The sequence below is a fragment of the Bos indicus genome, chromosome 5, assembly GCF_029378745.1.
Source record: "Bos indicus isolate NIAB-ARS_2022 breed Sahiwal x Tharparkar chromosome 5, NIAB-ARS_B.indTharparkar_mat_pri_1.0, whole genome shotgun sequence".
Classification (NCBI taxonomy): Eukaryota; Metazoa; Chordata; class Mammalia; order Artiodactyla; family Bovidae; genus Bos; species Bos indicus.
Window position 1 is genome coordinate 49,382,233 of NC_091764.1, and position 25,529 is coordinate 49,407,761.

Here is a 25,529-nt window from a genome sequence, read left to right on the forward strand (position 1 = left end):
GACACCTATATTGGATATGTGCAATTCACAGGAGTCTTAGTATTTCATAAATGGGAGCCAATACAGAAGACAGTTTGAGGTTACTGACTGGAGTCAGAACAGCTGGGCTCAAATTTCAGTTTGCTTGCTTACCACTTACTTACTACCTTAAACTACTTAACTTTTCTGTGCTGTGTTTCTTTATCCACAGAATGGGAGTAACAGTCCTCACCTCACAGAACTGTTGTGAGGACTACATGACAAATATATAAGGAATTGAGAACATCACTTACAACATGAGTATATAATATGTGTTAAATAAGCTAATAAAATCAGGTATTTTCAAAATGATGTTTTGGGGGAAAAGGTAGATTCTCCCTAAAAAGATCCATGAAAAAAAGAAACAAACCAACATTCCAGCAGCACTGTTGTGATTTTTCTCTGCCAAAACGCCTCTGCTGTGATTTTTGGCTCGGGCTCAGGTGGGCTTTCTATGTACACATATACTCTTACAATGAAATAGTGGCCAACACCTAACTATGTTACATTTCTATTCAGGCTATTAAGCACCAAAATATAGATGATGATTAATATATTTTAGACAGCATATTAAAAAGCAGAGACATTACTTTGCCAACAAAAGTCTATCTGGTCAAGGCTATGGTTTTTCCAGTAGTCATGTATGGATGTGAGAGTTGGACTATAAAGAAAGCTGAGTGCCAAAGAACTGATGCTTCTGAACTGTGGTGTTGGAGAAGACTCTTGAGAGCCCCTTGGACTGCAAGGAGATCCAACCAGTCCATCCTAAGAAGATCAGTCCTAGGTGTTCACTGGAAGGACTGATGCTGAAGCTGAAACTCCAATACTCTGGCCACCTGATGCGAAGAGCTGACTCATGTGAAAAGACCCTGATGCTGCAAAAGATTGAAGGCAGGAGGAGAAGGGGATGATAGAAGATGAGATGGCTGGATGGCATCACCGACTCAACGGACATGAAGTTGGGTAAACTCTGGGAGTTGGTGATGGACAGGGAGGCCTGGCGTGCTGCAATTCATGGGGTTGCAAAGAGTCGGACACGACTGAGCAACTGAACTGAACTGAACCTAATGTTATATTAATATTATTTTATTCATTCTATTTACATTATTTTCAATGTTTATAATATTGTAATGTTAGTTAGTGTTAGTCACTTAGTCGTGTCTGACTCTGCAACCCCAGAGACTAAAGCCCACCAGGCTCCTCTGTCTATGAAATTCTCCAGGCAAGAATACTAGAGTGGGTAGCCACTGCCTTCTCAAGGGGACCTTCCTGACCAGGGATCAAACCTGGGTCTCCTGCACTGCAGGCAGATTCTTTACCATCTGAACCACCAGGGAAGCCCCTTATTGGATACAGATATTAGACAAAATGTCTAAAGTTTTATTCCATCTAATTGATTTTATTCCTTAATAAATAACCAGTGAAAGTCTCTTTTTTAATTTCATGAGGCATCAAAACTGCTACCTGAGTCTTGTTAAAATAGAAACTAAGGCATATAGAATGGGTTTGTAATGCTTTCCACTTTCATTTAAAAAAAGCATTTTGAGATCACTGTAGGTTCATGTGCAATTGAAAGAAATTGTATAGAGAGACACTAAATACTCTTCACTCAGTTTACCCCCAGTGGTAACATCTTGCATAAGTATAGTACACTATTATAATCAGGACCTTGATACTGACATAATCCACCTATCTTATTCAGATTTCCCTAGTTCTACATGTAAAGGTGTGTGGGATTTAGTCATATGTAGTTTTATCACATGGGTAGATTTTTATCACGTAGGTATAATCTGTTTTTTTAAGATAAAAGGGATGGGTCTTTCCCCAGCACTCAAGGGCTTTAGGCCACATATGCAGATAATTACATGAACTATCTTTAAGACTTATGCTTTAATATTTTTAAGTGACAGGACAATACTCTTAATAAAACCTGGCTCATTTATTAGTAAATGCTAATAGTAGTTATGTGGTTAAGTAATTTGAAAGAAGGCACATAAAGGAAAATAGTCTTGTAAAATTTGTAGTTTAAGAACAAGTTAGCTTACTTGTAAATTTTAGAAAATTAATCTTTTTACTTTAAAAATAAGTGAAAAGTAATTTACTAAGCACCAAAACATTTTCTAACACTTTCTACCCAGAAATGGGTACATCTTTTCTTCACCTGATTTGTGAAGATACGTAACTATTATATAACATCATGATATAGGAAAAAATATAAAGAGGTACTTACGTATTATAGCCATGAATATAAACTTTATGAGCTGTCATTTGTTGTAGTGAAAAGACATGAACTATCATCCGGTGAAGTATATCACTAGTTTCTGCAAAAAACTGGTCAAAACCCCAACACTTTTCTTGATCTGCCTCAAGGATGTTTGCAAGAACAGGAGTAAGCAGAACTTGAAGACCCCTAAAATAGTATTGAAAAGAATTACATGAAGAATCTAAGTACAAAATCATAATATTTACCAACAAATCAAAGGAACTGTTATTACTATTATCAGATAAGATTAATTTAAAATTGTAAAAAATCTACCAACTTTTTGGAAAGCCAGGTAACCTTGATTTAATATTACTTGTCAATGAACCAGGGGTTATGGTATTTTTATGTTGGCTTTTACATGTTATTTTCTTTGATTCTCTCCTTCCCTAGTTTCCTCACTTTTCCAAACATCCTAACATTGTATATACATGGCTATCCAGGTGAGATCAGTTGACTGGAACCCTGTGGTCATGAGGATAATGGTTTAACTTCAGGGTCATTAATGTCCTTTTAACATGTCACTCCAACACCTAATTTTTTATGCTGAATTCATATGCCTTTTGTAGCATACTTCTTCAAGAAGGAAAATCACTATAATCATTTAGCAATCAATTAATTCCAATTAAACTAAGAATAATCTTTGATTGTGTTAGTCGCTCAGTCTTGTCCGACTCTGTGACACCATGGATTGTAGCCTGCCAGGCTCCTCTGTCCATAGAATTCTCCAGGTAAGAATACTGGAGTGGATTGCCATTTCCTTCTCCAGAGGATCTTCCTGACCCAGGGACTGAATCTGGGGTCTCCTGCATTGCAGGTGGACGCTTTACCGTCTGAGCTACTAGGGAAGCCTCCAATCTTTAACTAATAAACTTAAATATTAAAAAAAAAAAAAAAATGAATGGAAAGAACTTAATTCTTTCTCATGCACTACCTGAATTTTAAAATATGTTTAAATAGACTCACTCATGGAATTTCAAGTCATCTTAAAAATATATTCTTGACTACATGACAATGAAATAATTGTCTGTTAACAGTTTTTACGGTATGTGTACGCAGCATGTGCGTGCTCAGTCGTGTCCGACTCTTTGCAACTCCACAGACTGTAGCCCACCAGACTCTGTCCATGGAATTTTCCAGGCAAGAATACTCAAGTGGGTTGCCATTTCCTTCTCTGAAGAATCTTTCTGGCCCAGGGCTCAAACCCAGGTCTTTTGCCGCATCTCCTGCATTGCAGGTGGATTCTTTATTGCTGAGCCACCGGGAAAGCCCACCAAGTCTTGATGATAATCTGAATCTGAGGATTCAGTGGAGCTCTGAGTTACATACACACATGAACTGTGAATTACAACGTCAATCTATTTTTCACTTATATCTGTTTTCACTCAAGCTGAGTTAGATTTGTCTCATTGGCTATCTAGTCTTGACTAATACATATGAGAAAGAAGATGGTTATCTTTTTTCTGTAGTTCTTACATTTTTGGTAGTTGTTTTCATTATTGATTGTTAGTACTCAAAGTCTTTAGTATTTAAAAAAATCATATAACATACTTTGATACCTAAGCAATTTTTATAAAAAAATTTATAACTTAGTATACTGAAGAATAATTAGACAGATAAGGCCTGCTACCCTCCTGAAATATGCAATCTATATTTCAGACTGACAAAACACTGTGTGAATGTCAGCAATATAGTTAAACATTAAACAGCGAGTGCTCATTTCCTGACCCCTTTAAATTTTATCAGTTTTGCCTGAGATTTTCCAAATGGGTACTTTTCTAAATCAAAATTTAACACAGATCACTACTATAACATTGAATTTCTGCTCTCCAATAAAGTGACTTTCTCTTGGTAATTCTAGTTGCATGACACAATTTAGTTTTGGAGACTTGTAACACACAAAAATGAAACTGTCAGGCCAGTGGTTTTCAAAAATGATTTCCGCACTGGAACTACTGGTTTAAATGAGTTTTCACAGATATCAATACATAAAATGACAGAACATATTTCATTAACTTGTGGTATATATAGTATATATGTACAGTCTAAATACTGTGAATAAACATATTTACTTATATGTTGAAAGTAATACAAAAAGCACCCACAGATTCTAAAAGGCGTTAAACCAATAAAACATAACCTATATGTTCACTTGTGGATTATACAATCCCCACACTCAAGAAAAATGGAAAGTAATTCAGTAATTACAAATTCTAAATACTGATGATTGCCTTGGTTTTATTTCAGAGTAAAATCTAAAATAATTTACTCTCAAATTAGCACAACTTTATAAATCAAATATACATCAATAAAAAAAGATATACAACAGAAAAAAAAATTTACTCTCTACTTTTAATTTCCTTTACCTTAAATCTCTCTCTGTGATAACAGGATTCATGTATAATTTGAGTTCTGGCTGCTATATTAAGACCCATATGAACTTTTGAAATGCTGGAAAAAGCAGTAGAAAACTGTTATTTCTCACCTTTTGAATAATAGGTTTACTTTTTGAAAATGAGGGTAATATTAGACTTCTTCAATGTTTGTTTCTTAGAACTCTAGTTATTCCTATCTGTACCAGTATTTGTGCTCGGTCATAATGAAGGTCAGCACAAGAGACACCGAAGTCCTAAGCTGGAACCCCACACTGGACACAATTCTAAGACCAGTGATTAGCAATCTGAAAAATGTATGTATGCTCTATGTCTTAAAAGAGATGTGGCAGTATTATTTACATAGACTCAAATCAATCTTTACATTTCCACAAAGATGAAAATTACAAATCAACGCATGCTTTAATAACATCTACTGAAAAATTAAGAACAAAACTACACTTAAGTATTGGTGACTTTAATCAACAAAGATCCCAACACCAAAGAGAACAGGGTACATAACACTGTACTTACCGAGAAAGACTACAAGAAACAGGCATGTCTCCACTCCAGTCAATTGGTCCATTTTCTGCTTTCTGTACTCCAGATATTGCACCAGAAGGCTTTCCAGTAATTATTTTATACCTTGGGAGGAATAAAAGCAGATTAAAATAAGCAGTTTGTTACTGCATAGCCTATCAAAGGGCTCTGCAAAAATATTTCCTCAGTTGCACCTACAATTATCTACTAGACAAAACTTTGCGACTGATGTTCACAGGATCCATAAAACAATCAAAACACTTTGAATCTGACTGACTGAAGTAGAATAGTGGCTGTACGATTATTTTACATATGCCATAATTAATTTTCATTTGGGTTCTCAGAGTGCCATATAACAGCATCTTGATGTTCACAACAAAAATATTCATTTTTCCATCTGAAAAAATTGAGCAAACACAAAAAAAGTTATGTTACAGAATGTCTCTAGACCAGGAAAAAAGCATCTAATCCCTCTTACTCATATTATCCAAAGGCACAGTCAACTGGACCATGAAATTACTACAGAATGAACAATAGCTTCCTTTAAAAAAAAAAAAAGATAAAACTATACATAGCACAGTATCAGAAAGTTTCTGCATATTGAGAAAATATATACACATTACAGGATTAGATGTGTGTACCAAAATTAAAAGCCAAACTTAATCTGTTTCTTGATGATGGTGATAAAAATAAAGATGAAGTCAAGAAAGAGATGAATGAAGAAGTGAAAGAATACTAATAATGATGGAGGTGGGGCAATGAAAGCAGCCTTACAGGTGTCAGCCTTTTCTAAAACAAAATCTGAAATTAGGAGAGAAATAAGAGGTTCATGCCTTCAAGATGAAAATGTAAATCATAACACATCAGAATCTTATGTAAGTTTATAGACAGTATTTCTGACATAATTTTTGATTTGTTTTATGTCTACATAAATGTGCTCTGAGCAGATTAACATACTCTTTAAAAAAGTAGAAGAAACCAGAACAACTGATCTGAGCTGCTTGCTGTTTCTTCAGTAGAGACAGCCAGGATTTCTGCACTAAGAGATTTTTCAAAGAAGGAAATTAATGTGAAAAATAAGTTGCATTCACGTGAGAAGGATCCGATTGTGGAGAAGTTAAGTAGAGATATGTGAGAATAATGCAAGAAGAGATGTGAACAGAATGAATGGCAGAATTCTTAATTAAGGTAATGCTTATAAACTCTTGAAAAAACTTATTTTGTTAAGATACATATCTAAATATATTTATTAACATGTAAATAAGATTCTGAGGGATCAACACTCTATAATGTGAGAGGAATACATCACTCAATAGTCAAGCAAAACAATCCTTATTATTTCTTAAAGCGCTTCTGAACATTCATTAGCATCAATGTTCATAAAAAGTTTAGTTTCTGTGCAATTAAAGAAAAAAATTCTTCCAATGATATTAGAATGTACCAGGTATTCCCAGTTGTTTATAAGTCATGTTTCCTTTATTAAAGAGCATTACACTTTTATTTAACCCATTCTTAGTGCAGCAATACATGCTGATACTGCTTTAAAACACCTATGACAGCAAAGCATGATTAACTGTTTGGCACACTTTATGTTTAATGAAGAAAGACAGAAACTGACTCTAAGCCTTCATTAATGAAGAGATTTTATAAAAAGGACTCTGCTGTGATGATGCTATACCAAAATCAGTACACTAATGGATAACTTCTTCCCACAAATATGTATGCTTTCCTTGACGGAAAACATTCAGGTTTTAGCAAAAGTCATGGTATCAGCTAAACTAGTTTTACCTCCTCAAACAAACAAAAGAAAAAATATGCTTCTCCTAATTTTCTGAGATAAGACCAAAGATTTTACGTTTACACTTGTGATTATTACTTATAAAGTGTTAGTTGGTCATGTCCGACTCTTTGTGACCCCATGGACTGTAGCCCAGCAGGTTCCCCTGTCCATGGAATTTTTCAGGCAAGAATACTGGAGTGGGTGGCCATTTCCTCCTCCAGGGAATTTTCCCTACCCAGGGATCAAACCTGGGTCTCCTGTATTGCAGGCAGATTCTCTACCACCTGAGCCACCAGGAAAGCTCCACTTATAAAAGGCAGTGTTAAATATATAAAGATCTGAGAGAAACGTCAAAATCTAAAAGAACAGTTGAACACATTAAGGCTGTCAAGTGAGTTATACTTCACTGAACCGAACAACATTCATAACCTCACCTTATAGTTTTATGTGTACAGAGGTTGGCTATTTCTCATGAGGCAAGATCAACCACTAATTTCTTTCAAAACAGAAAGATGTGCGGCCAATGTACAAATGAGTTTTATCATAAATTTCACATCTAACAATCCACCCCTCTTTTCTTCCATTATTTGGTTTATAACAGTGACTTCATATATAGTAATAATTTCCTAGTAACTATGGCAGTTGCATAAATGTATAATGTACTAGTAAAATGCATTCAGCAAAATGTTTTAGACTGAAACAGCAACACTAGAAAAATAATATTACATTAAATGTTATTTTTGAAATAGTTAAAGAAATCAGGTCAGTTCGTATTTCTTTTTGATCCACTAATTCTATTAGTGGTTCTATTACTTCATGCAAGTATTTTTTAATTTTTTTAGTTATATGGAGGGAAAAACTAATAAGCATACAAAAAGGACTAAATAGTGCTGAAATAAATTTCAGAAGGCACAATATTTTTAATATGGACTGGATGGACCAAATATGGATGCCATTTATACTTTGTACATAAGATAGTTAAACACAGTATGAAATAGTATGTCTATACATTTTTATAAGGTTGTACTCTTACTAAAAAATCAAATAGTTTAAAATATCAGAAATGATGGCTAGATCAATACTTAGTAGTGTACCTCTCTAACATGATGAAATACAGTAAGACATATACATTTTAAAAATCATTTCTAATTTTAAATGGAGAAATCACTTACATCACTTCCTTATTCCTACGTGGCCCTTCAAATGGTCTAAATGGCAGTGATCCAGTAGCTGCATGGTAAAATGTTACCCCAATGCTCCAAAGATCCACAGTTGCTCCGTATTTCTTCTGATGATCTTTTCTTAGCACTGCTCTCTCATACATATCAGGATGCTTTAAAAAGAAAAGAAAAAGCTGCTAACTTGTGTTCTATGAAATACATTACACAAAAATAGGTATTCAATAATGTCTGGAAATTCTACTTTACTAATAATTTTACTTTCCCAATCTGAAAAGACTATTTCACATCTTCCTCTCTCTCCTCAAACCTCCAATACCACCTCCTTAGACCCTCAATTTTGATGACCTCACTTCATACTACAGTGAGAAAATGGAAGCAATCAGAGATCAACTCTCCTTTATATCTTTTACCAAAAGCCAACCTACCTGAATCTGTGTTCAGAACCAGTTACAATGGAACTGCTCTTATCAAAGGCTTAACTTTTCCACCTGTGCTGTACCAAGTTGCTTCAGTCGTGTCTGACTCTTTGCACTCCCATGGACTGTAGCTTGCCAGGTCCCTCTGTGCATGGGATTATCCAGTCAAGAATACTGGAGTGGGTTGCCATTTCCTTCTCCAGGGGATCTTCTCGACCCAGGGATCAAACCCGCATCTCTTATGTCTCTTGCACTGGCAGGCGGGTTCTCTACCACTAGCGCCACTTCTGTGCTGTGGGGCCCATCATATCATCTCATCAAATCTAGAAATCAATTCCTAAAACTACCCCTTTTATTTTATGCATCATTTCCCCCCTTTCTATTGGCTCATTTCTTTCAGCTTACACACATGCTTTCCTATCTCCCATTAAAAAAAACTCCAAACTGACCTTACAACCTCTTCGAGCTATCATTAAATTTTCTGCTTCCCTCCATAGGAAAACTCAAAACAGCCGTCCACACTGACAATTGCCTTACTTCTTCATCTCCCATTCCAGCCTGTGGCATTAAATGTTACCTATATCCTTTAACGTTCCAAACCATTTCTTGTCCTGAGTTCTGGATTCATATATCCTACAGTTTTCTCAAATGTCTAAAAGATAACTTAAACTTAAGGTATCAAAAACAGACTCCTGGTCTTCTGACTCAAACCTGCTTCCTTCTAATATTTACCCTTTAAGTAAATGGTATCATCATCTACCCAGTTGCTCATACCTAAAACATATCAGACAGCCTCAATTCCTTTCCCTCGTACCTCACATGCAATCCATGTGAGCAAGTCATAAGGGCTCTAAGATGAAAACTAAATTTCTAGAATGAATTCAGAGGACTAGCCTGATTGGGTATGTTGGAGGATACAGCAACTCAGATAAGTAGCTGGTCTGATGTTCACCACATGGTCCTTAAGCACAGAAGACACTATGATACAGTTGTGAAGAACAGATGGAATTTATAGGGCGTGGCTTAGGAGCTTACAGATCCAGACAGAGATTCTTATGGACATTAAGCTCTGCAAAGGACAGCCAGAGGTCATACATGCTTAGCTTCCGTGACACTGTCTTTATGTAAATTACATGCTGTAAATCAAGATTTTTGGTAGATAAACCTATAAGAGTGTACTCTGGACCAGAGCAGAGTGATCTCCCAAATGATCCCAAACTAAAACAATGCCTTATGACACTGTGGTATACGGCAGTGGCCCAAGGGACTGGGATAACACTGCTGGGAGGGTGTCTCTACTGTAAATGATGCAGTTTATGAATTCATCTCTCGAAGGGTCACAAGCTCTGCATTATTTTGGGGGGGATGGATGGGACTTTTTTGGGAAATACATTTTAATGAGAAATTAGAAGAGGTGACAAGCATGAGGGGCTTAAGACGTATGTCCGAACATGGCTACCAGATACACAGGGTCTGAGTGGTTTTGCTGATTCTGTGGCCTGGTACATAAGGCATTATTGTCTAAAGAAGCGCGAGCCAGACCTCTGTCCTAGCAGAAGGTTCTTACTTTATCAATGGTGCTATGAAGAGGCCAAGAGTACCTGGACATGCCTGATCTTCAAAGAACATGAGGCTGCCAACCTGGGAAGAGCAGATACAGCGATTCTAGAAGGAGACAAAGCGGGACCTCCTCAAAAGGTGCACTAATATAGTTCCTAAATAGAACAGCTGGAAGCCTTCCCTAGGCTGAATGATTAGCTGGAATGGCCTGATGCATGCTGGTCTGACATATCTGGGTCCACAGGCTCTCTCCTGAACGTGCTACTTGTATTTGCACAGGGATTAGCATTAGTGTGCCCGGGCCCCTGCATCTGGGACAGGAGCATAAGGACAAACCTACTCTAGGTTCTCAGGTTAAATCGGTTTGGCCAAAAAGTTCATTTGAGTTTTCCTGCACTATCTTATGGAAAAACCTGAATGAACTTTTTGGGTAATTCATATTAAGAAAGCCATCATATTAAAAACAGTAGAAGAAAAAATGCTGGTGCTCCCTTTGCTCTTTAACACATAAAAAGGAGAAGATTCAACATCTGGTCTGGGAATTCCAAAATGAGAAAAATTTTCATTTAAAAACAGAAATATTTCTAGACTGCTGAGTTTCAGGCTGTGTGTGTCTTATATCATAACTGCTGGTGTAATCTATTAGAAAAAAGAGTTGGGAATAACCTGAAATAGGAAAATAGACTACAGTAAAAATTTCAGCCAAGAGATCAGCATGGACTTGGAAGTTAGTTTATTTAATGTTGTGTTCTTTCCATTTTACAAGTCTGTTAGTGGCAGAGGCTAAATTGTGGCCTTCACAGACTATGTGAAAGACTGACAGTCGGTAATAGGGATCACCCTCACAAAGGCTAGTATGGTACTGCCGTTGTTTCTTTCGATCACCACAGTCATTGGGAAGGGCTACTGGAATTTAGTGGGCAGAGACCAGAGATGAGAGACATCCTGTTGAACATGCTGACTTCCTGCATGACTTTTGAATATCCTGCTAGATATTTGTGCAGCTAAGAAATCTGTTTATAAAGATCTCACTTCATTTTATATGTAAACAGTGTATTTTTGACTATAAAGTAAACAGTATTTTTGTAGCTATAGGAATGCAATATACATAAATCTACTTTGTTAAGTTAGAAACTTTATCAGGAATTCTTCAGTGCTTTGGAAAATGATGTCAGTAACAAGACTTATGATAATATGACTCACCAATTCAATACACAGGTTATCACTGCATGTGCACTGGGGGTAACATCATACACAGGTACAGGCATCTAATGATTTCAGTTGTTTGCTACTGAAATTGATAGTAAACTTTTACATATTAAATAGCTATGATTTTATCATATTTTCCTTTATATTAAGATACTATGCTCTTCCTTTAATTAGGTATGCTGGTTGATTATATTATCTAAGAATTTCATTTCAAGATACTGAAAAGAATACTGTAAAACATTTATTATTAACAGGGGGTGACCATACAGGGTAGAAACCACCAGTCTGTGCTCTGGTTGGCTTCTGCTTACTTCTCCAATTCTTATCACCTGCCTTTTCACTAGGTCCAGCTATTCTGTCATCCCTTCTGTTTCCCAAACATCCAAGGTCACTTCTGTTTTTAGGCCTTTGTAGTTGCTTGTAATGCTGCTTTCCCCCCAGATCTTTGCATGGCTTGCTTGTTTTCATCATTAAAGTATCAGCTGACTTAAGATTGAAAGGAAGCTTTCCCCAGCTATCTTTCTTCTGCTTTGCTACCTTATTGTCTTTCCAACACTTAATTATCTGAATTTATCTTATTTACTTGTCTACTGTCCTCACTAGATTGTAGGTTCCACAGGAGCAGAAATCATGTACTTCCGGTACACTACAGAAGTCTCAATTCCCACAACAATGCTTGTACATAAATAGCTGTTGGGTAAATATAATCCATTTTTAGGTTTGTTTTTTTTTTTTGGCCGCACTGCACAGCAGGATCTTAATTCCCCGACTAGGGACTAAACCCGTGCCCCTGCACTCTAAGTGTGAAGTCTTAACCACTGGACTGTCAGAGAAGTCCCCATTTTTAAGTACTCTTAATAAAAGATTATCAAAATACAACTGCAGATTAATTAGTGGTTACATATTGATAGAACAAGTTAAGATACTTTAACGCATGCCAGAGTTAGAACAATCTGAATAAAGTTATAGGGGCACCTTGACTTTATTCAAATTATAAAATTACCATCACAGAATCCAATTGGAAAAAAGTCACAGAATCTAAGACTTTTAAAATAAAACTCAGAGCCATAACCAATTAGTGACAGCTATATATTATAAACTTTCTGATTACATGTTAAATGTACTTATTTTTAAGTGCCTTTCTTAAGTGTTTCAAATGTTTACTAACTTCACACAAACACATCTATATAAACTGTTTCAACCACGGAGCTTTTCTAGTTTTCTAGTATTTCAAGTTAGATCTTTTAGAGGCATTTCATTTTTTTGTGTGTGTTTCTAATAATGGTTCTTTTCATCTTTCAGTAACCAGCCTCCCTGAAGAGAGTCTTCTTCAGAATTATAATGAAGTTTGCTCTACAGGGAACTGTATTATAACAAGCTTGTAATATATTAACTGCTCTGATCCAAATAAGGAAGCCTTTACTAGCTAGATGCTTCTGGAGTGTACAGATAGTTCTTTCTTTTAACATAGATGCATAACATTAGTAAAATTATTTAAGAGTATTATAAAACTTACAAGAATTTTTTTAACAGAAAGCAACACCCTTAGAAACCAATACCTAATTCCACATTACATACCATATTCATTAGAATAGAAAATTTAGTTTTTGCCATGAGTTAAGACATTTTATACAGTGATCTGGTTGACCAACTACCCATATTTATAATATATCCAGCTTCTTAAAATAAAATATTAGTGATGCATGACTTACCAAATATTCTTCTGTGCCATACAGAGAAACAAACTGCTCATCATCTTCTAATTCTCTAGCTGCACCAAAATCTGTGAGTTTGTACACAGACTGTCCGTCTTCCCCTATCACACGCATGATATTTCCTGGCTTGATATCACGGTGAACTATGCCATTCTCTCGGAGATGATTCATTCCACCCACTTCAACAATAAATATAAAACAAAGGAAATCATAAGTAGGTATGTGTGTGTGCATCAGATTCACTAATGAACATTAATATATTCTTATTCACTCAATGTAAGTTTTTACATAAGTTGGTCCAAAGTCATCTTAATCAAAGAAGTAATAGATTATACTTAGATTTCGTATTTCATGCTTGAGTAATGAGAAATTTTAGAAGAACAGGGATCAATATGGTCTAAGGAAGAGTCCAGTCTCTCTTAAATACTGTCAAGAAAATGGAACACAATGATCTTAAGCCTATGACTTCCTGAATTACTTTTTGTTATATACCTGTGGGCCATCTACCTAAACCCAAGAATACAAATTTCCAAGAAAAATAATATTTCACCATAATTAAAATTTTTACTTTGGGGAAAAAAATTCCATAAAATAGTAAACTAGACTCAATACATAATATAGTAAAAAAAAAATAATAGAAATTGCTGAAATTGTTTGGGCTAACTGACATGCAGTGTCATAGAATGATAGTCTGAACCATTTGTTTGACAGCTGACAGATTAATGTCCAAGCATGACATATAAAAATAAGTTTCAATATATCAACATTCAATTATGGAAACTCAGGACTACCAGTATACTTAGGAACCTAAGTAGTCTCTACTGCTTCCAGTATCAATTTCAAGAATTCCCACTAACCTCATACTTTATAACACTGGGCTTTTCCTATTCTTCAAATATTGATTCATTTCTTCCCAAGAAGATATTATTCCCTGTGGCTGCCATATTCTTTTTTATTTTTAATAACAGGTTTATTGAGATAAAATTTACATATCATAAAACTCATTTTTTAAAGTATACAATTCAGCAGTTTTTAGTATAGAGCCACCGAGTATATAAACCATCACACCAATTTCAGAACATTATCATATGCAAAAAGAACCCCCACATCTCTATTAGCAGTCACTCCTTGACTCCACTCTCCTCTCAAAGCCTTGACCACCATTACTCTGCTTTCTGTTTCTAAGGATCTGCCTATTCTGAACATTTCACATAAATGAAATCATACAAATACTGTTGCCTTTTGTGTCTGGTGTTTCTCACTAAGCATAATTTTTCAAGGTGCATCCACGTTACAGCATGTACCACTACTTCATTCTTGTTGCAAACAAATAACACTCCACTGTATGTAGCCCATTTATCTATTCACCAGTTGGTGAATACTGGGCTTCCTTTTTTTGTTGTTGCTATTATTATAAATACTGGTACACAAGTTTTTGTGTGGAAATATTTTCAATTCTTTTAGATGAATACCTAGGAATGGAATTGATAAGTCCTATAGTAACTGTTTAACTTTTTGAAGAACTGTCAGTCTACTGTGTAAAGTGCCTGCACTTTTTTTTACAATACCACCAATAGTATACGAGGGTTTCAATTTCTCTACATCCTTACCAACGCTTGTTTTGTCTTTTTGATTTTAGCCATCCTAGTGGGTATGCAGTGGCATCTCTTTACGGTTTTGATTTGCATTTCCTTAATGCCTAATGATCTTTTTATATATTTGTTGGTCACCTGCATATCTTCTTTGGAGAAATGTCTACCAAATCCTTTACTGATTTTTAAATCGGGTTGTCTCTTTATTGTTGACTTGATGGTATAAAAATTCCTTATCAGACATCTGATTTGCAAATATTTTCTCTCATTCTATGAGCTGTCTTTTTACTTGACTCTGTCCTTCAGACACACAAAAGTTAATGTTGATGAAATTTATCTACTTTTTTCTTATTGTACTTGTGCTTTTGATATCATATCTAAGAAAGCACTCCATAAAGGTCTTTAGCTTTGAATGTAAGAAATTTATTTTTAAAAATTCTTATGTCATTAAATTATATTTACACACATATATAATCATATAAACAAATAAACATACCCACATCTCGCAAAACAATTAGAAACTCAGACTCTGGTAGTCCATAGGCATTAGATGGTTCTTCTAAAACAGTGTATAAACTCCCACATGGACAAAATTCCATAATAAGTACTTTATGTCTTGTTGTTGTCTGGAAAAAAAAAATCACTGACTGGGGAAATCGAAAAAATAAATTTTCAATATATGCCAATACTCATCTGATTTCATTTAAAAGTTGGATTTGCTACAATAATGAAGGTATTTTGAACTGCTTTTTACCTAGGGTTTGTTAAATATTTGTTGACTGTACAGATGAGAGTTAACACTTTCCAAAATTAATATTAAAATTGGATTTGTCTTTAAAGACAAACCACAGTAAAAGCTGGCTAAATCCAATTAGAAAATCACTGCTACAATGTTATAACGGATCTTTCAAAATTGTTTAATTTCTAATACATAATAGTACATTTAGGATATGAGCTTTTGTCATGAATCTCTTAAAACACTTGAGTTCTTCTTGTGACAAACACTTTCACTACTTTTACTTCAAAGAAGGGAGTTATAGCTTTTTTGGGGGGCAGTACAATGTGGCATGTGGGATCTTAGTTTCCAAATCAGGAACTCAACCTGCGCCCCAGGCAGTGGAAGCTCAGAGCCCTAAGCACCGGGCTGCCAGAGAGTTCCCTGAGTTTTAGCCTTAAAAAAAATAGGTAGCAGAATAATTGAGTGGTCCCCTTGGAGCAAAGTTCTAGTCAGCTCATAGGAATCTGAGCTGCTGATCTGTTTTAAACCATGATTTTAATGTACCATTGATTATAAGATACAACATCAATTTAACAATAGCTTTATAGAGGAAAAAAAGAAGCATTACCAACTTACAAATACACATTGATTATAACATAATGCCCATTTCAGAAACTTGAAAATGTGAATGAATCTTAAGTACAGCAGTCATTATCATTTTTTACTCTTTCTTCCTTTTATAATTTTTTTCTATATATCCCCAAAATAAATTTATAAAATATTTAAAAAACTTCTTTACTATTGAGTAGTATGAAAGAAATAATTTTAAAAGAAAAAAGCTGTTGCTTTTAAATAATGAAATAACTGAGTTTTGAGGAGTTGAAAATTTGAGAAATATCTCTAATTTCATCACTGAGATAATTATATTTGGTATGTTTCCTTCCAGTCTTTTTTCTACATAACAAATCACATTATAGACACATAACACTTTGTACACCATACTGTATTTATCAAGATCATACTGCATATATATTTTTAATACTCATTTTCTCACAAAACATTATATATAAGCATGCTCCCAGGTGACTGAAATTTTGTTAAATATTTCTTTTTATTACTGCTTATTGGAAAAGACTCTGATGCTGGGAGGGATTGGGGGCAGGAGGAGAAGGGGACGACAGAGGATGAGATGGCTGGATGGCATCACTGACTCGATGGATGTGAGTCTCAGTGAACTCCCGCAGTTGGTGATGGACAGGGAGGCCTGGTGTGCTGCGATTCATGGGGTCGCAAAGAATTGGACACGACTGAGCGACTGAACTGAACTGAACCACTGTGCAGTACAGAATTAATTTTAGCTAGAGAGGTCTAAGCGCTTGCCCTTGGCTACTGGGAGCTGATTCAATAGGCCTCTAGAATGTCCTATCTGCTAAAAGTGTCTCTATCTGGGGGCTTTGGCCATGTGATGGTCTAAAAATGTAATTTATGATGGGGATCTTAGGACGTGCACTTCCGTTTCGACTTCTGGAGGCTAAGGAATTAGCCAGAACCCACAGGAAGGGTTGGAGACTAAAGTTCGGCCATGCGGAATATGTGATTGAACCTCAGTAAAAACTGTGCACACCAAAGGCTTGGGTGAGCTTACAGGGTTGACAGTACTCTGTGTGTACTATCATATCATACATCAATGCCAGGAGGATAATGTATCCTTGTGGAAAGGAAGATTCATGTTTAGAACCCTCCTATATTCTGTCCTATGGCCCTATGGATCTCTTCCTTTGGCTAGTTCTAATTTATATCCTTTTGCTTTGCTGAGATACTAACTTGTAAGTAGAGTTGACCCTTGAACAAAGCAGGGGTTAGGGGTGCTGACTTTCCATGCAGTAGAAAGTAGTTTCCAGTCAACGCCCTGTATCTGTAGCTCCATATCTGCAGATTCAACCAATCTCAGATTGTGTAATACTGTAGTACATATTTAGTGGAAAAAAATTCACATTATTATTGGTGGACCTGTGCAGTTCAAACCTGTGCAGTTTGAGGGTCAACTGTATAGTGCCTTCCTGAGTTCTGTGAGTCATTCAACATTCTAGCAAACTATCAAATCTGAGGGCAGTCATGGGAAGCCCCAAATTTGTAGCCAGCTGATCTTAAGGGAAGATGGCCCTGGAGACGCCTGAACTTGCAGCTCGTGTCTGAATGAGCAGTCTGGAGGGACTTCTCTGACTGCACAGTTTGTCAAACTCCTCTGTGGCTCGTGTAAGAAATCTTGAACAGACTTGGCAGTCCAGAGGGCTATGCTTTTAATCTTCAGTATCGCTAACTCTGGCTAACTATCCATCAACCATTCTAATTTATTTAACCATTTTGTATTATAAACAGGACAGCAATGAACATCTTCGTGCATAAAATTATAGCTTACATTTCTGATTACTTTCTAAGAAGTAATCACTAAAAATGAAATCACTGATATAAGGAATATAAACTGCCAAATTGTTTTTCAAAAAGGTGTGATTTGATTACCCATAATAATGAGATTTCTATTTTTCTAAAGACATTTTTATTTTCACTGTTTCCCACTAAAATCAATTCTGTCTTTGACAACTGGATTCACATATCACTCTCTGGATTCCAAAGATTTTTTATAAAGCCTTCCTTGCATTGTTTGACTTTCTCTTTATGTAATTATGTCAATTTAACTTCGCTTAGGTTTTGCTGTTAGTAATAATACTGGTAACCACATTGTATATTCTTTTATTACTTCAACTACTTTTTCTGATTCTATGAGATTTTCCATTGTTATAGTCCATTCCATTCCAACAATTTCCATTGTTATATCTGTTTCTGAGAATAAATATTTGATGGTATGAGCCTTAATTTTCAGCATTAAAAAACCCACTCTTTATAGAACAATTTTTATGTTAGATTATTTCTCCTGAATTGTATTAACAACAATAAACATGACAGGATTAACTAAAGCTTGATGACTTACCTCCTCTTCAATAGCAAATAATTTGACAATGTTTTTGTGATTCAGTTTTTTTAACACTTCAAATTCTCTCATTTGAACATCCACTGGACGAAGGAAGCTTATGTTATTAAATACTTTGATAGCAAATAAGTCACCAGTTTTCTAAGAAAAGGAGAGAAAGCTTTTATTTACTTATAATATAAAGAAAATAAAAAAGGTAGCATTAGAACAAGATACAGCAATTTATCTTTTTTGTAGAACACCCTGAATATTTTTAAGCATTGGTAGTTTGTACTAGGACTCTTGATCTTTTTTTTTTTTTAATCTAAAATACATTAATCAACTGCTCAATATTTATTTCAAATAGTATGCTTTGGAATGTAGAAAAGGCTATTTTCTTTCATATTATAAATAAAGCTTCCATTGTGATACATGTGGCAAAGACAGCCAACAATACTAAAGGCAAACACGTATTTTGACTGAGAAATAGTGAAACTCACAAGGTTTCTCTGGGAACTAATAGTTTTAAACTAATCAAAGCAGGAAGAGAAAGATTATAAAGATTATATTCCACATATGAAATTTTCAGTAAGAATCTCAAAGTAAGGCAATTAACTTTTAAGATTCCCTAGCTGGATAAAATGTGTGTATGTGGAAGTAGAGGAGTTAAGAGTAAGGTTAGAGCACACCCTTCTTGCTGGATTGCACCATGGCTGCTGCTGGGGACTTTCTGCAACTTCACCTAGATGACTAGGGCAGGTTGCTGCTTCCCACATAATTTCTAAAGGATCAAAGGCATTTCCTTTCCTTCACCAAAACAGCTGCGGTAGCCCAACTCTCACTCTCTCAGGGTCCACTGAAGTACATCAAACACAGAATTACAAAGCACAGCCGAAATTGGGAAGGCATCTTAGAAGTACAAAACACATGCTTCATTCCAGGTGAACAGCACATTCTCATGTTCTTCACAGAATTAACCTTAAAGGCTCTCCTGCAAACCCTCTCACCTCTTTCCAATCACTCAGGCCAGAGTCTCTGAGTTTAACCTTACTTTTCCCACAACCCAAGGCTGAACCCGCCTAGAGTTAGTGGAAAGCTCGTTTCCTCTATGAGCCTGGGGTTCAAGCATGCCTTACGTAAAGCTTTCTCATGGCTCTCTGTCTTCGAGGACCCTGCGCTTTTCCTGCTTTGAAGCCCTCTCTACAGCTTCCCACCCAGATTAACCACCTACATCTCGTTGCCCTCCTCCCCTCATCTTAGAATTTCATGATCTTCTTCTTAAGACCATTTAGCTGTCTCACAAGCTCAGTCTTAAGTGCACTCTGTAGAGACCATCATCTGTGTGATGAGATCACTCCTCCCTTTCTCCCATGCTCCCTCCACACCAAATACACGTATATTCTTTCCAGAGGAAAAGACCCACTGACTGTTTTCAGACAGAATGAAAATGGAACAATTTAACCAGGGCTCATTCATACTGTTTTACCATTTGATCAGCTAGGATAAGAACACTATCAAATCTATTACCACCCGACAGAGATTTTTCTTGAGAACATTTGTCTTAAACTTAGTCTGAAATGAGGAGAATCCTAAGAAAGGAGCAAGCAGGGGAAATAACACAATGCTGCAATGTATCCACTGTGACCAAGGCCAGTATTTTCCACTCTTCTGTGGTCTAAACATACCCCTGAGTTCACTGGGATATGTGACAGCATGTCCCAGTTTCCCTCCATTCAACTGCACAGTCACCTATCAGTCACTGTCCTTAAGTCAAAGCACTACGAATAATATTTAGAGATTCATGAGTACACATATATACAACGTGCAGGTCAACATGTCCTTCTTAAAGCTCTCGCCCCTTTAACTTCACCTAGTTATCACATGCATATACATTCATCCACACACAGTAGCAGCTCCAGGCAACTTAATGAAAAAGAGACAAATTAAGTAGGTAATAAACTTTGTATGGGGCTTCCCTGGTGGCTCAGACAGTAAAGAATCTGCCCACAATGCAGGAGACCTGGGTTCGATCCCTGGGTTGGGAAGACTGCCTGGAGAAGGGAATGGCTACCTTCTCCAGTATCCTTGCCCGGAGAATCCCATGGACAGAGGAGCCTAGCGGGCTATAGTCCATGGGGTCACAAAGAGTCTGACACTACTGAGCAACTAACACTTTCACTTTCATATTTTGTACAGAGCTTCCTGGTGGCTCCGTGGTAAAGAATTTGCCTGCCAATGCAGGGGACATGAGTTCAACCCCTGGATTGGAAAGATCCCCTGGAGAAGGAAATGGCAACCCACTCCAGTATTCTTGCCTAGGAAATCTCATGGACAGAGGAGCTTGGTGGGTTACAGTCCATGAGGTCATAAACAGTTGGACACGATTTAGCAACTAGTCAATAACAACAACAAATACCCTGAATAACAAATAGTAAATTTAGGGACCTGGTCACTCCCAGCAATAACATAAAAAGGGTTTAGCTAATACAATTAAAGATCCTTAAACAAGCAGTAATTAAGGGGGAAGCAGGATTTTGGGGGTATAGTCCAACTGATGTCACTGAGAACAAATATGGTTTCTCAAAACACATTTTGAATACTAAACTAGATGTTGGCAATATTATAAGTCAATTCTTATGCCTCTCAAATCCTTATTTGAGGTTTTTGAACTCTATTGGATAAAGAACATTTTTACTTCCTTTGAAGAACTTTAGGTCGTGTCAGGGTAGTCTACTGTAGTTCGTCCTCATTCACTCATTCTTTCAGTCATCAGGCATTTATACCACCTACTAAATGTAAGTACTAACATGAAGGACACTGGATATCTAAGTAAGGAAGTAAGGAAAGGCACTAGTAAATAGATATTTACTAGCCTCAGGCACTTTAAATATGCCTCCCTCAGTTCCTACCACTACTGAGTACCTGTCACTCCCTCAGTTTCTAATTTATGTTCCTTCCAATGCCACCTTGCTACTAAACCCAAAACTCTTCGTGCAGGAACTGTACTTAAAATCATTAAAATTTTAGTGATTTTAATAAATTCTGTGGCTAAAATCACTAGGTCCACTCAAAGTATTTGACATATACCAGGTAAGTCTGATAAGTTAATTTGGGTCATAGGAAGACAGAGGGTCAGATGTGTCTCACTGCTAAATTCAGTGCTGCCACCCATTTTCTCTTCTTGGCACATTGCACGAAACAAAAACAATTTCTAGGACAGGAATATTCAAGGCTGATCACCATGAATCTGATCAAGGACTGGAACGTGTGGATAATTCTAAAAACTGGAGGTGAAAAAAAAGCTGAAAACTGTTCGACACTTCTGATTCACTCCCTAAGAGCCACAGAGGAAATAGCACCCCTCTGTGAACATTTATTTCATTGTCACAGACAGGACTGACTGGTGGTCTCAAGGCTACAGAAAAATATATAGAAACTCCTCCTTACTAAAGTGTTTTGAGCTCCTGGGCTGAATTCTTAGTGCTGAAAAACTAGTAGATGATTATTTGCATCATAAAAGGATGTTTTTATTCTATTATTTTTGCAGCTTCCTTCCCAGAACAGAAATTTTAATGATTTTAAATTTCTTCCTTTTTAAATGACTTCAATTATCTTTCATTTCATTTTCCAGTATAGAAGCTGACACAGAGTCCTTTTGGTTCCTGAAATGCCTCTGGGATTAGCCCTTTTATTCTATTCTCCCTTGCACTAACCAGTTCTGATTACCTCATACCAGGATATAGCCTTTGAAACCTGGGCTCCTTGTTGATAACTTCACTTTACACCAATCTACTCTGTAGAATGCTGGTTTACTTCAGGGGCAAGAAGCCTTACTACAGCACAGCAGAATCATCTGGGGGTTCCCCTCAAAAGTTCCCATCTGCTCCTCACCACGCCTCTCTCTACTGCCTCCTACCCCAAATCACCGCCACACTGAACTCTGTCAGTGAGCTCACTCTCTACCGCAGGAGGACCAGGTGGAGGAGAGAGCCAAAAGGCCAACACTAATTTTCCCTAGTTCCTTTTTTCATAGAACCTTCTGTTTTTCTCCTTTCCCCAGCACATGACCTCTGCCACTCCTAGGTAGATAACACCGCCTCTGACACCAGCAATACCTTAAATAACCACAGAAACACATACTCTCTTTAGACAAAATAATCAAACCCACCAAGTGTAAGCGTGCATCTCAGAAAACTACACATACAGTGCTTTCACAGAATTCTCCGTACCAACCTTATGTCTTCCACGAAAAACATTTGCAGTAGCTCCTTGGCCTAAAATATCAGATAAAAGCCACAGATGATTAGAAGTGCTCTGCATCTCGGCGTGCTCAGGCGATCCTCCTGTTATACTAAGAGAAAAGAAAAAAAAATTGCATGCTTGTTTTAAGGGAATAATACATTTAAGAAACAAATGTTAGCTACTTTTATTCTCAAGAAAGAGCACCTATAATTTACTGCTAAATTGAAGTGTACAAACAGTCCAATAAAAATCTAACTTTCCAGCAATAGTAAAGACTAAAATGCTGTGTGGGCTCTGAAAAAGCTTTAACTAATGACATCTTATATATTCAGTTTAATTCACAGGGCTGAAAAAAATATTTATTTCCTTCTAATTTTTTCTCTGTCAATGAAAGTGATAATTTACCTCCTTAAAATGTTTTGAGAGATTAATCACTGATGCATCATATTTTAAAGTGTTTTAAATAAAATAAGGTAAAATACAACAAAAATATAGAAAAAAAAAACTTTGTTTCTTTCAGGTGCAAGGCAACACTAACGAAAACAATTGTCGCCATTACATAACCTTTCCTAATTTAAAATTTCCTCAACCCAGAGCCTGACAACCAGGATTCAAAAGAGACCTTTCAGCCACAAATTCTGAAATTAACTTAAGGATAGTTTTTCCAACCTCCAAATATATAAATAAACACATACTTAGTGTATATTAACAAGTCTTTAAAAATAAGCAGGGGAGACTATGCATGTTTAGAGGCAAGAAACATATGGAAAAATCTCTGTACCTTTTGCTCAATTTTGCAGTGAACTTAAAACTGCTCTAAAAAAATAAAGTCTTTAAAAAAAAACAAACAATACCCCTACCCTTGTCCTTCAATATTCTAAAACTGTGTATCTATAAGGATATTGTAAATATTTGTGCTCCATGATGGGAGTAAAAATGAGGTATGCTAAATAGCATAAACACTTGTTCCACCATGCCAATCTAAACCTGATGTAGTGTCACATTTAATCTTAACATCCTTTCACAGTTAAGTCAGAAATAGATATTCTGGAATGAATTAATGAATGCCAATATTCCAAGTAGGGTTAAGAACACAAAGAATGGACAAGGTCCAAACTTCAACAATCTTTGTATATTAAGATATATGAATATAATTTTACCCCCAACTAATTCAGATAAATAATTTTATATACAGTAATTTATGGGAAATAAGCAGTAAAAATAAGATTCTGTTTTCAAAATATGAAATACACATATATCAGCTACTGATATAATAAAATTGTCAAATATCTTTTCAATAATATCTTCAAGTATTTCTCAAGAATGAAAAGCTTCCCTAATTAATGTAACTTTGCTGCTTGAGCTAACTATAACTGACAAATAATATCATTAGGTACCTATGTACATCTAATGGGTAATATAAAACACATTGATCAGCTAAGATATGAGGCTCTCTAATATGCAGATGGAGAAGGCAAAGGCACCCCACTCCAGTACTCTTGCCTGGAAAATCCCATGGACAGAGGAGCCTGGTGGGCTGCAGTCCATGGGGTCGCTACAAGTCGGACACGATTGAGCGACTTCACTTTCACTTTTCACTTTCATGCATTGGAGGAGGAAATGGTAACCCACTCCAGAATTCTTGCCTGGAGAATTCCAAGGATGGGGGAGCCTGCTGGGCTGCCGTCTATGGGGTCGCACAGAGTAGGACACGACTGAAGCAACTTAGCAGTAGCAGCAGCAGCATATGCAGATATTAAGCTACGGTGTCACAATGATTGGGGAAATGCCTTTTCAAACTATCTACCAATTATCCCACAACAACAGCATGCTAAAACATGACTCAGCACACCTAGAAGATGCTTGCTATATAAATCTTTCCAAAAATTTGACACAACATAAGCAGGCACTCAACAAGTACGGGATTGGCGATCCTGCCTTAAGTCTACTTCCTTATACCGTCCAAATTGAAAGTTACCATTTGTCCATAGATGAAAACCGGCTTGGTGACGCCGCATATGGACAAAGTTCCAGGATTTCCAAACTCTACCACTAAGTGAATCATTTATTAAACATAACATTCAGCGTTCTACAGCGAAAAAAGCCGGCCTTCGGTTACGCACACAATTATTGGGGAGAACTTGTTTTGAGGACACCTATTGAAAACACCCGGGAAACGGGCTGGAAAATACACTCGTAAGCCATTTCCCAAAGGAAACGTTTGGGAATTTGCATTACATGTATGTTCATTAAAAACGTTTTCGGCTTCTAGCTTCCGGTGAGCCAACCCCTGCTGTTTTCATTAAAACCCTAATGACATGTCTTTTTAATCGTCTGAAAAATCAAACGATCGCGTTCACGCTCGGAAAGACAGGAGAAAGCAGCCAGTCTAACTCCAAGGGAAAGGGGCATCAATGCCCGCCTGCCCGGGCGGCCAGGGCCCAACCCCAGTAACGGATACATCCTCTTTCTCGGTGCCCAACGACACCAGACCCGTGAGGGCCCGGGTCAAAGGGCCGGCCATGGGGCGAAGAGTCCAGACGCAGCGGACCGGCCCGCGAGACCATTCCGGCCGGCTTCGCACGCCCCGGCCACCCTGGAGGCGGTGTCCGCCCAGTCAGGGTCGGGGAGGGCTCGGCCTCGGGTCCCGCTAGGCTCCTCGGGTCGCCCGCCCCGCCTCCGCCCTGACTCAGCACACCAGTTTCCCACGGGGGCGGGATTGCTTCTCGCGGGCCATGCCTGGCTCCGCAGCCCGTGCCCCACGCGTCTGCAACCCCTCCGCCCAACCCGTCCCGGCTTACCTTGCCCGGTCTCCGCCGCTCTACCGCCAGCGGGCTCCCGCGGCCTCCCTGCGCCTCAGGCCACTTCCGGCTTCGCAAGCCCTGGACAGAGGCCACGTGACCGACGGCCGGCGCGCGGGTGCGCGTGCGCACTCCCGCCGGATCGGCCTGGGCCTCA

The 25,529-nt window shown here is 37.2% G+C and overlaps 1 protein-coding gene across 1 annotated transcript in view; it reads right to left on the bottom strand.

Moving 5' to 3' along the window:
• Positions 1 to 25,529, bottom strand: part of TBK1 (TANK binding kinase 1) — a 43,360-nt gene extending 17,831 nt beyond the window's left edge. The window contains exons 1-8 of the mRNA XM_019960884.2: positions 25,373 to 25,529; positions 22,563 to 22,680; positions 18,351 to 18,491; positions 15,140 to 15,269; positions 13,049 to 13,230; positions 8,143 to 8,303; positions 5,185 to 5,295; positions 2,249 to 2,428 (exon numbers count right to left, since the gene is read on the bottom strand). Of these exons, the coding sequence (XP_019816443.1) occupies positions 2,249 to 2,428; positions 5,185 to 5,295; positions 8,143 to 8,303; positions 13,049 to 13,230; positions 15,140 to 15,269; positions 18,351 to 18,491; positions 22,563 to 22,649 (992 nt within the window). The 5' untranslated portion in view covers positions 22,650 to 22,680; positions 25,373 to 25,529. The remainder of the gene's footprint in view (positions 1 to 2,248; positions 2,429 to 5,184; positions 5,296 to 8,142; positions 8,304 to 13,048; positions 13,231 to 15,139; positions 15,270 to 18,350; positions 18,492 to 22,562; positions 22,681 to 25,372) is intronic.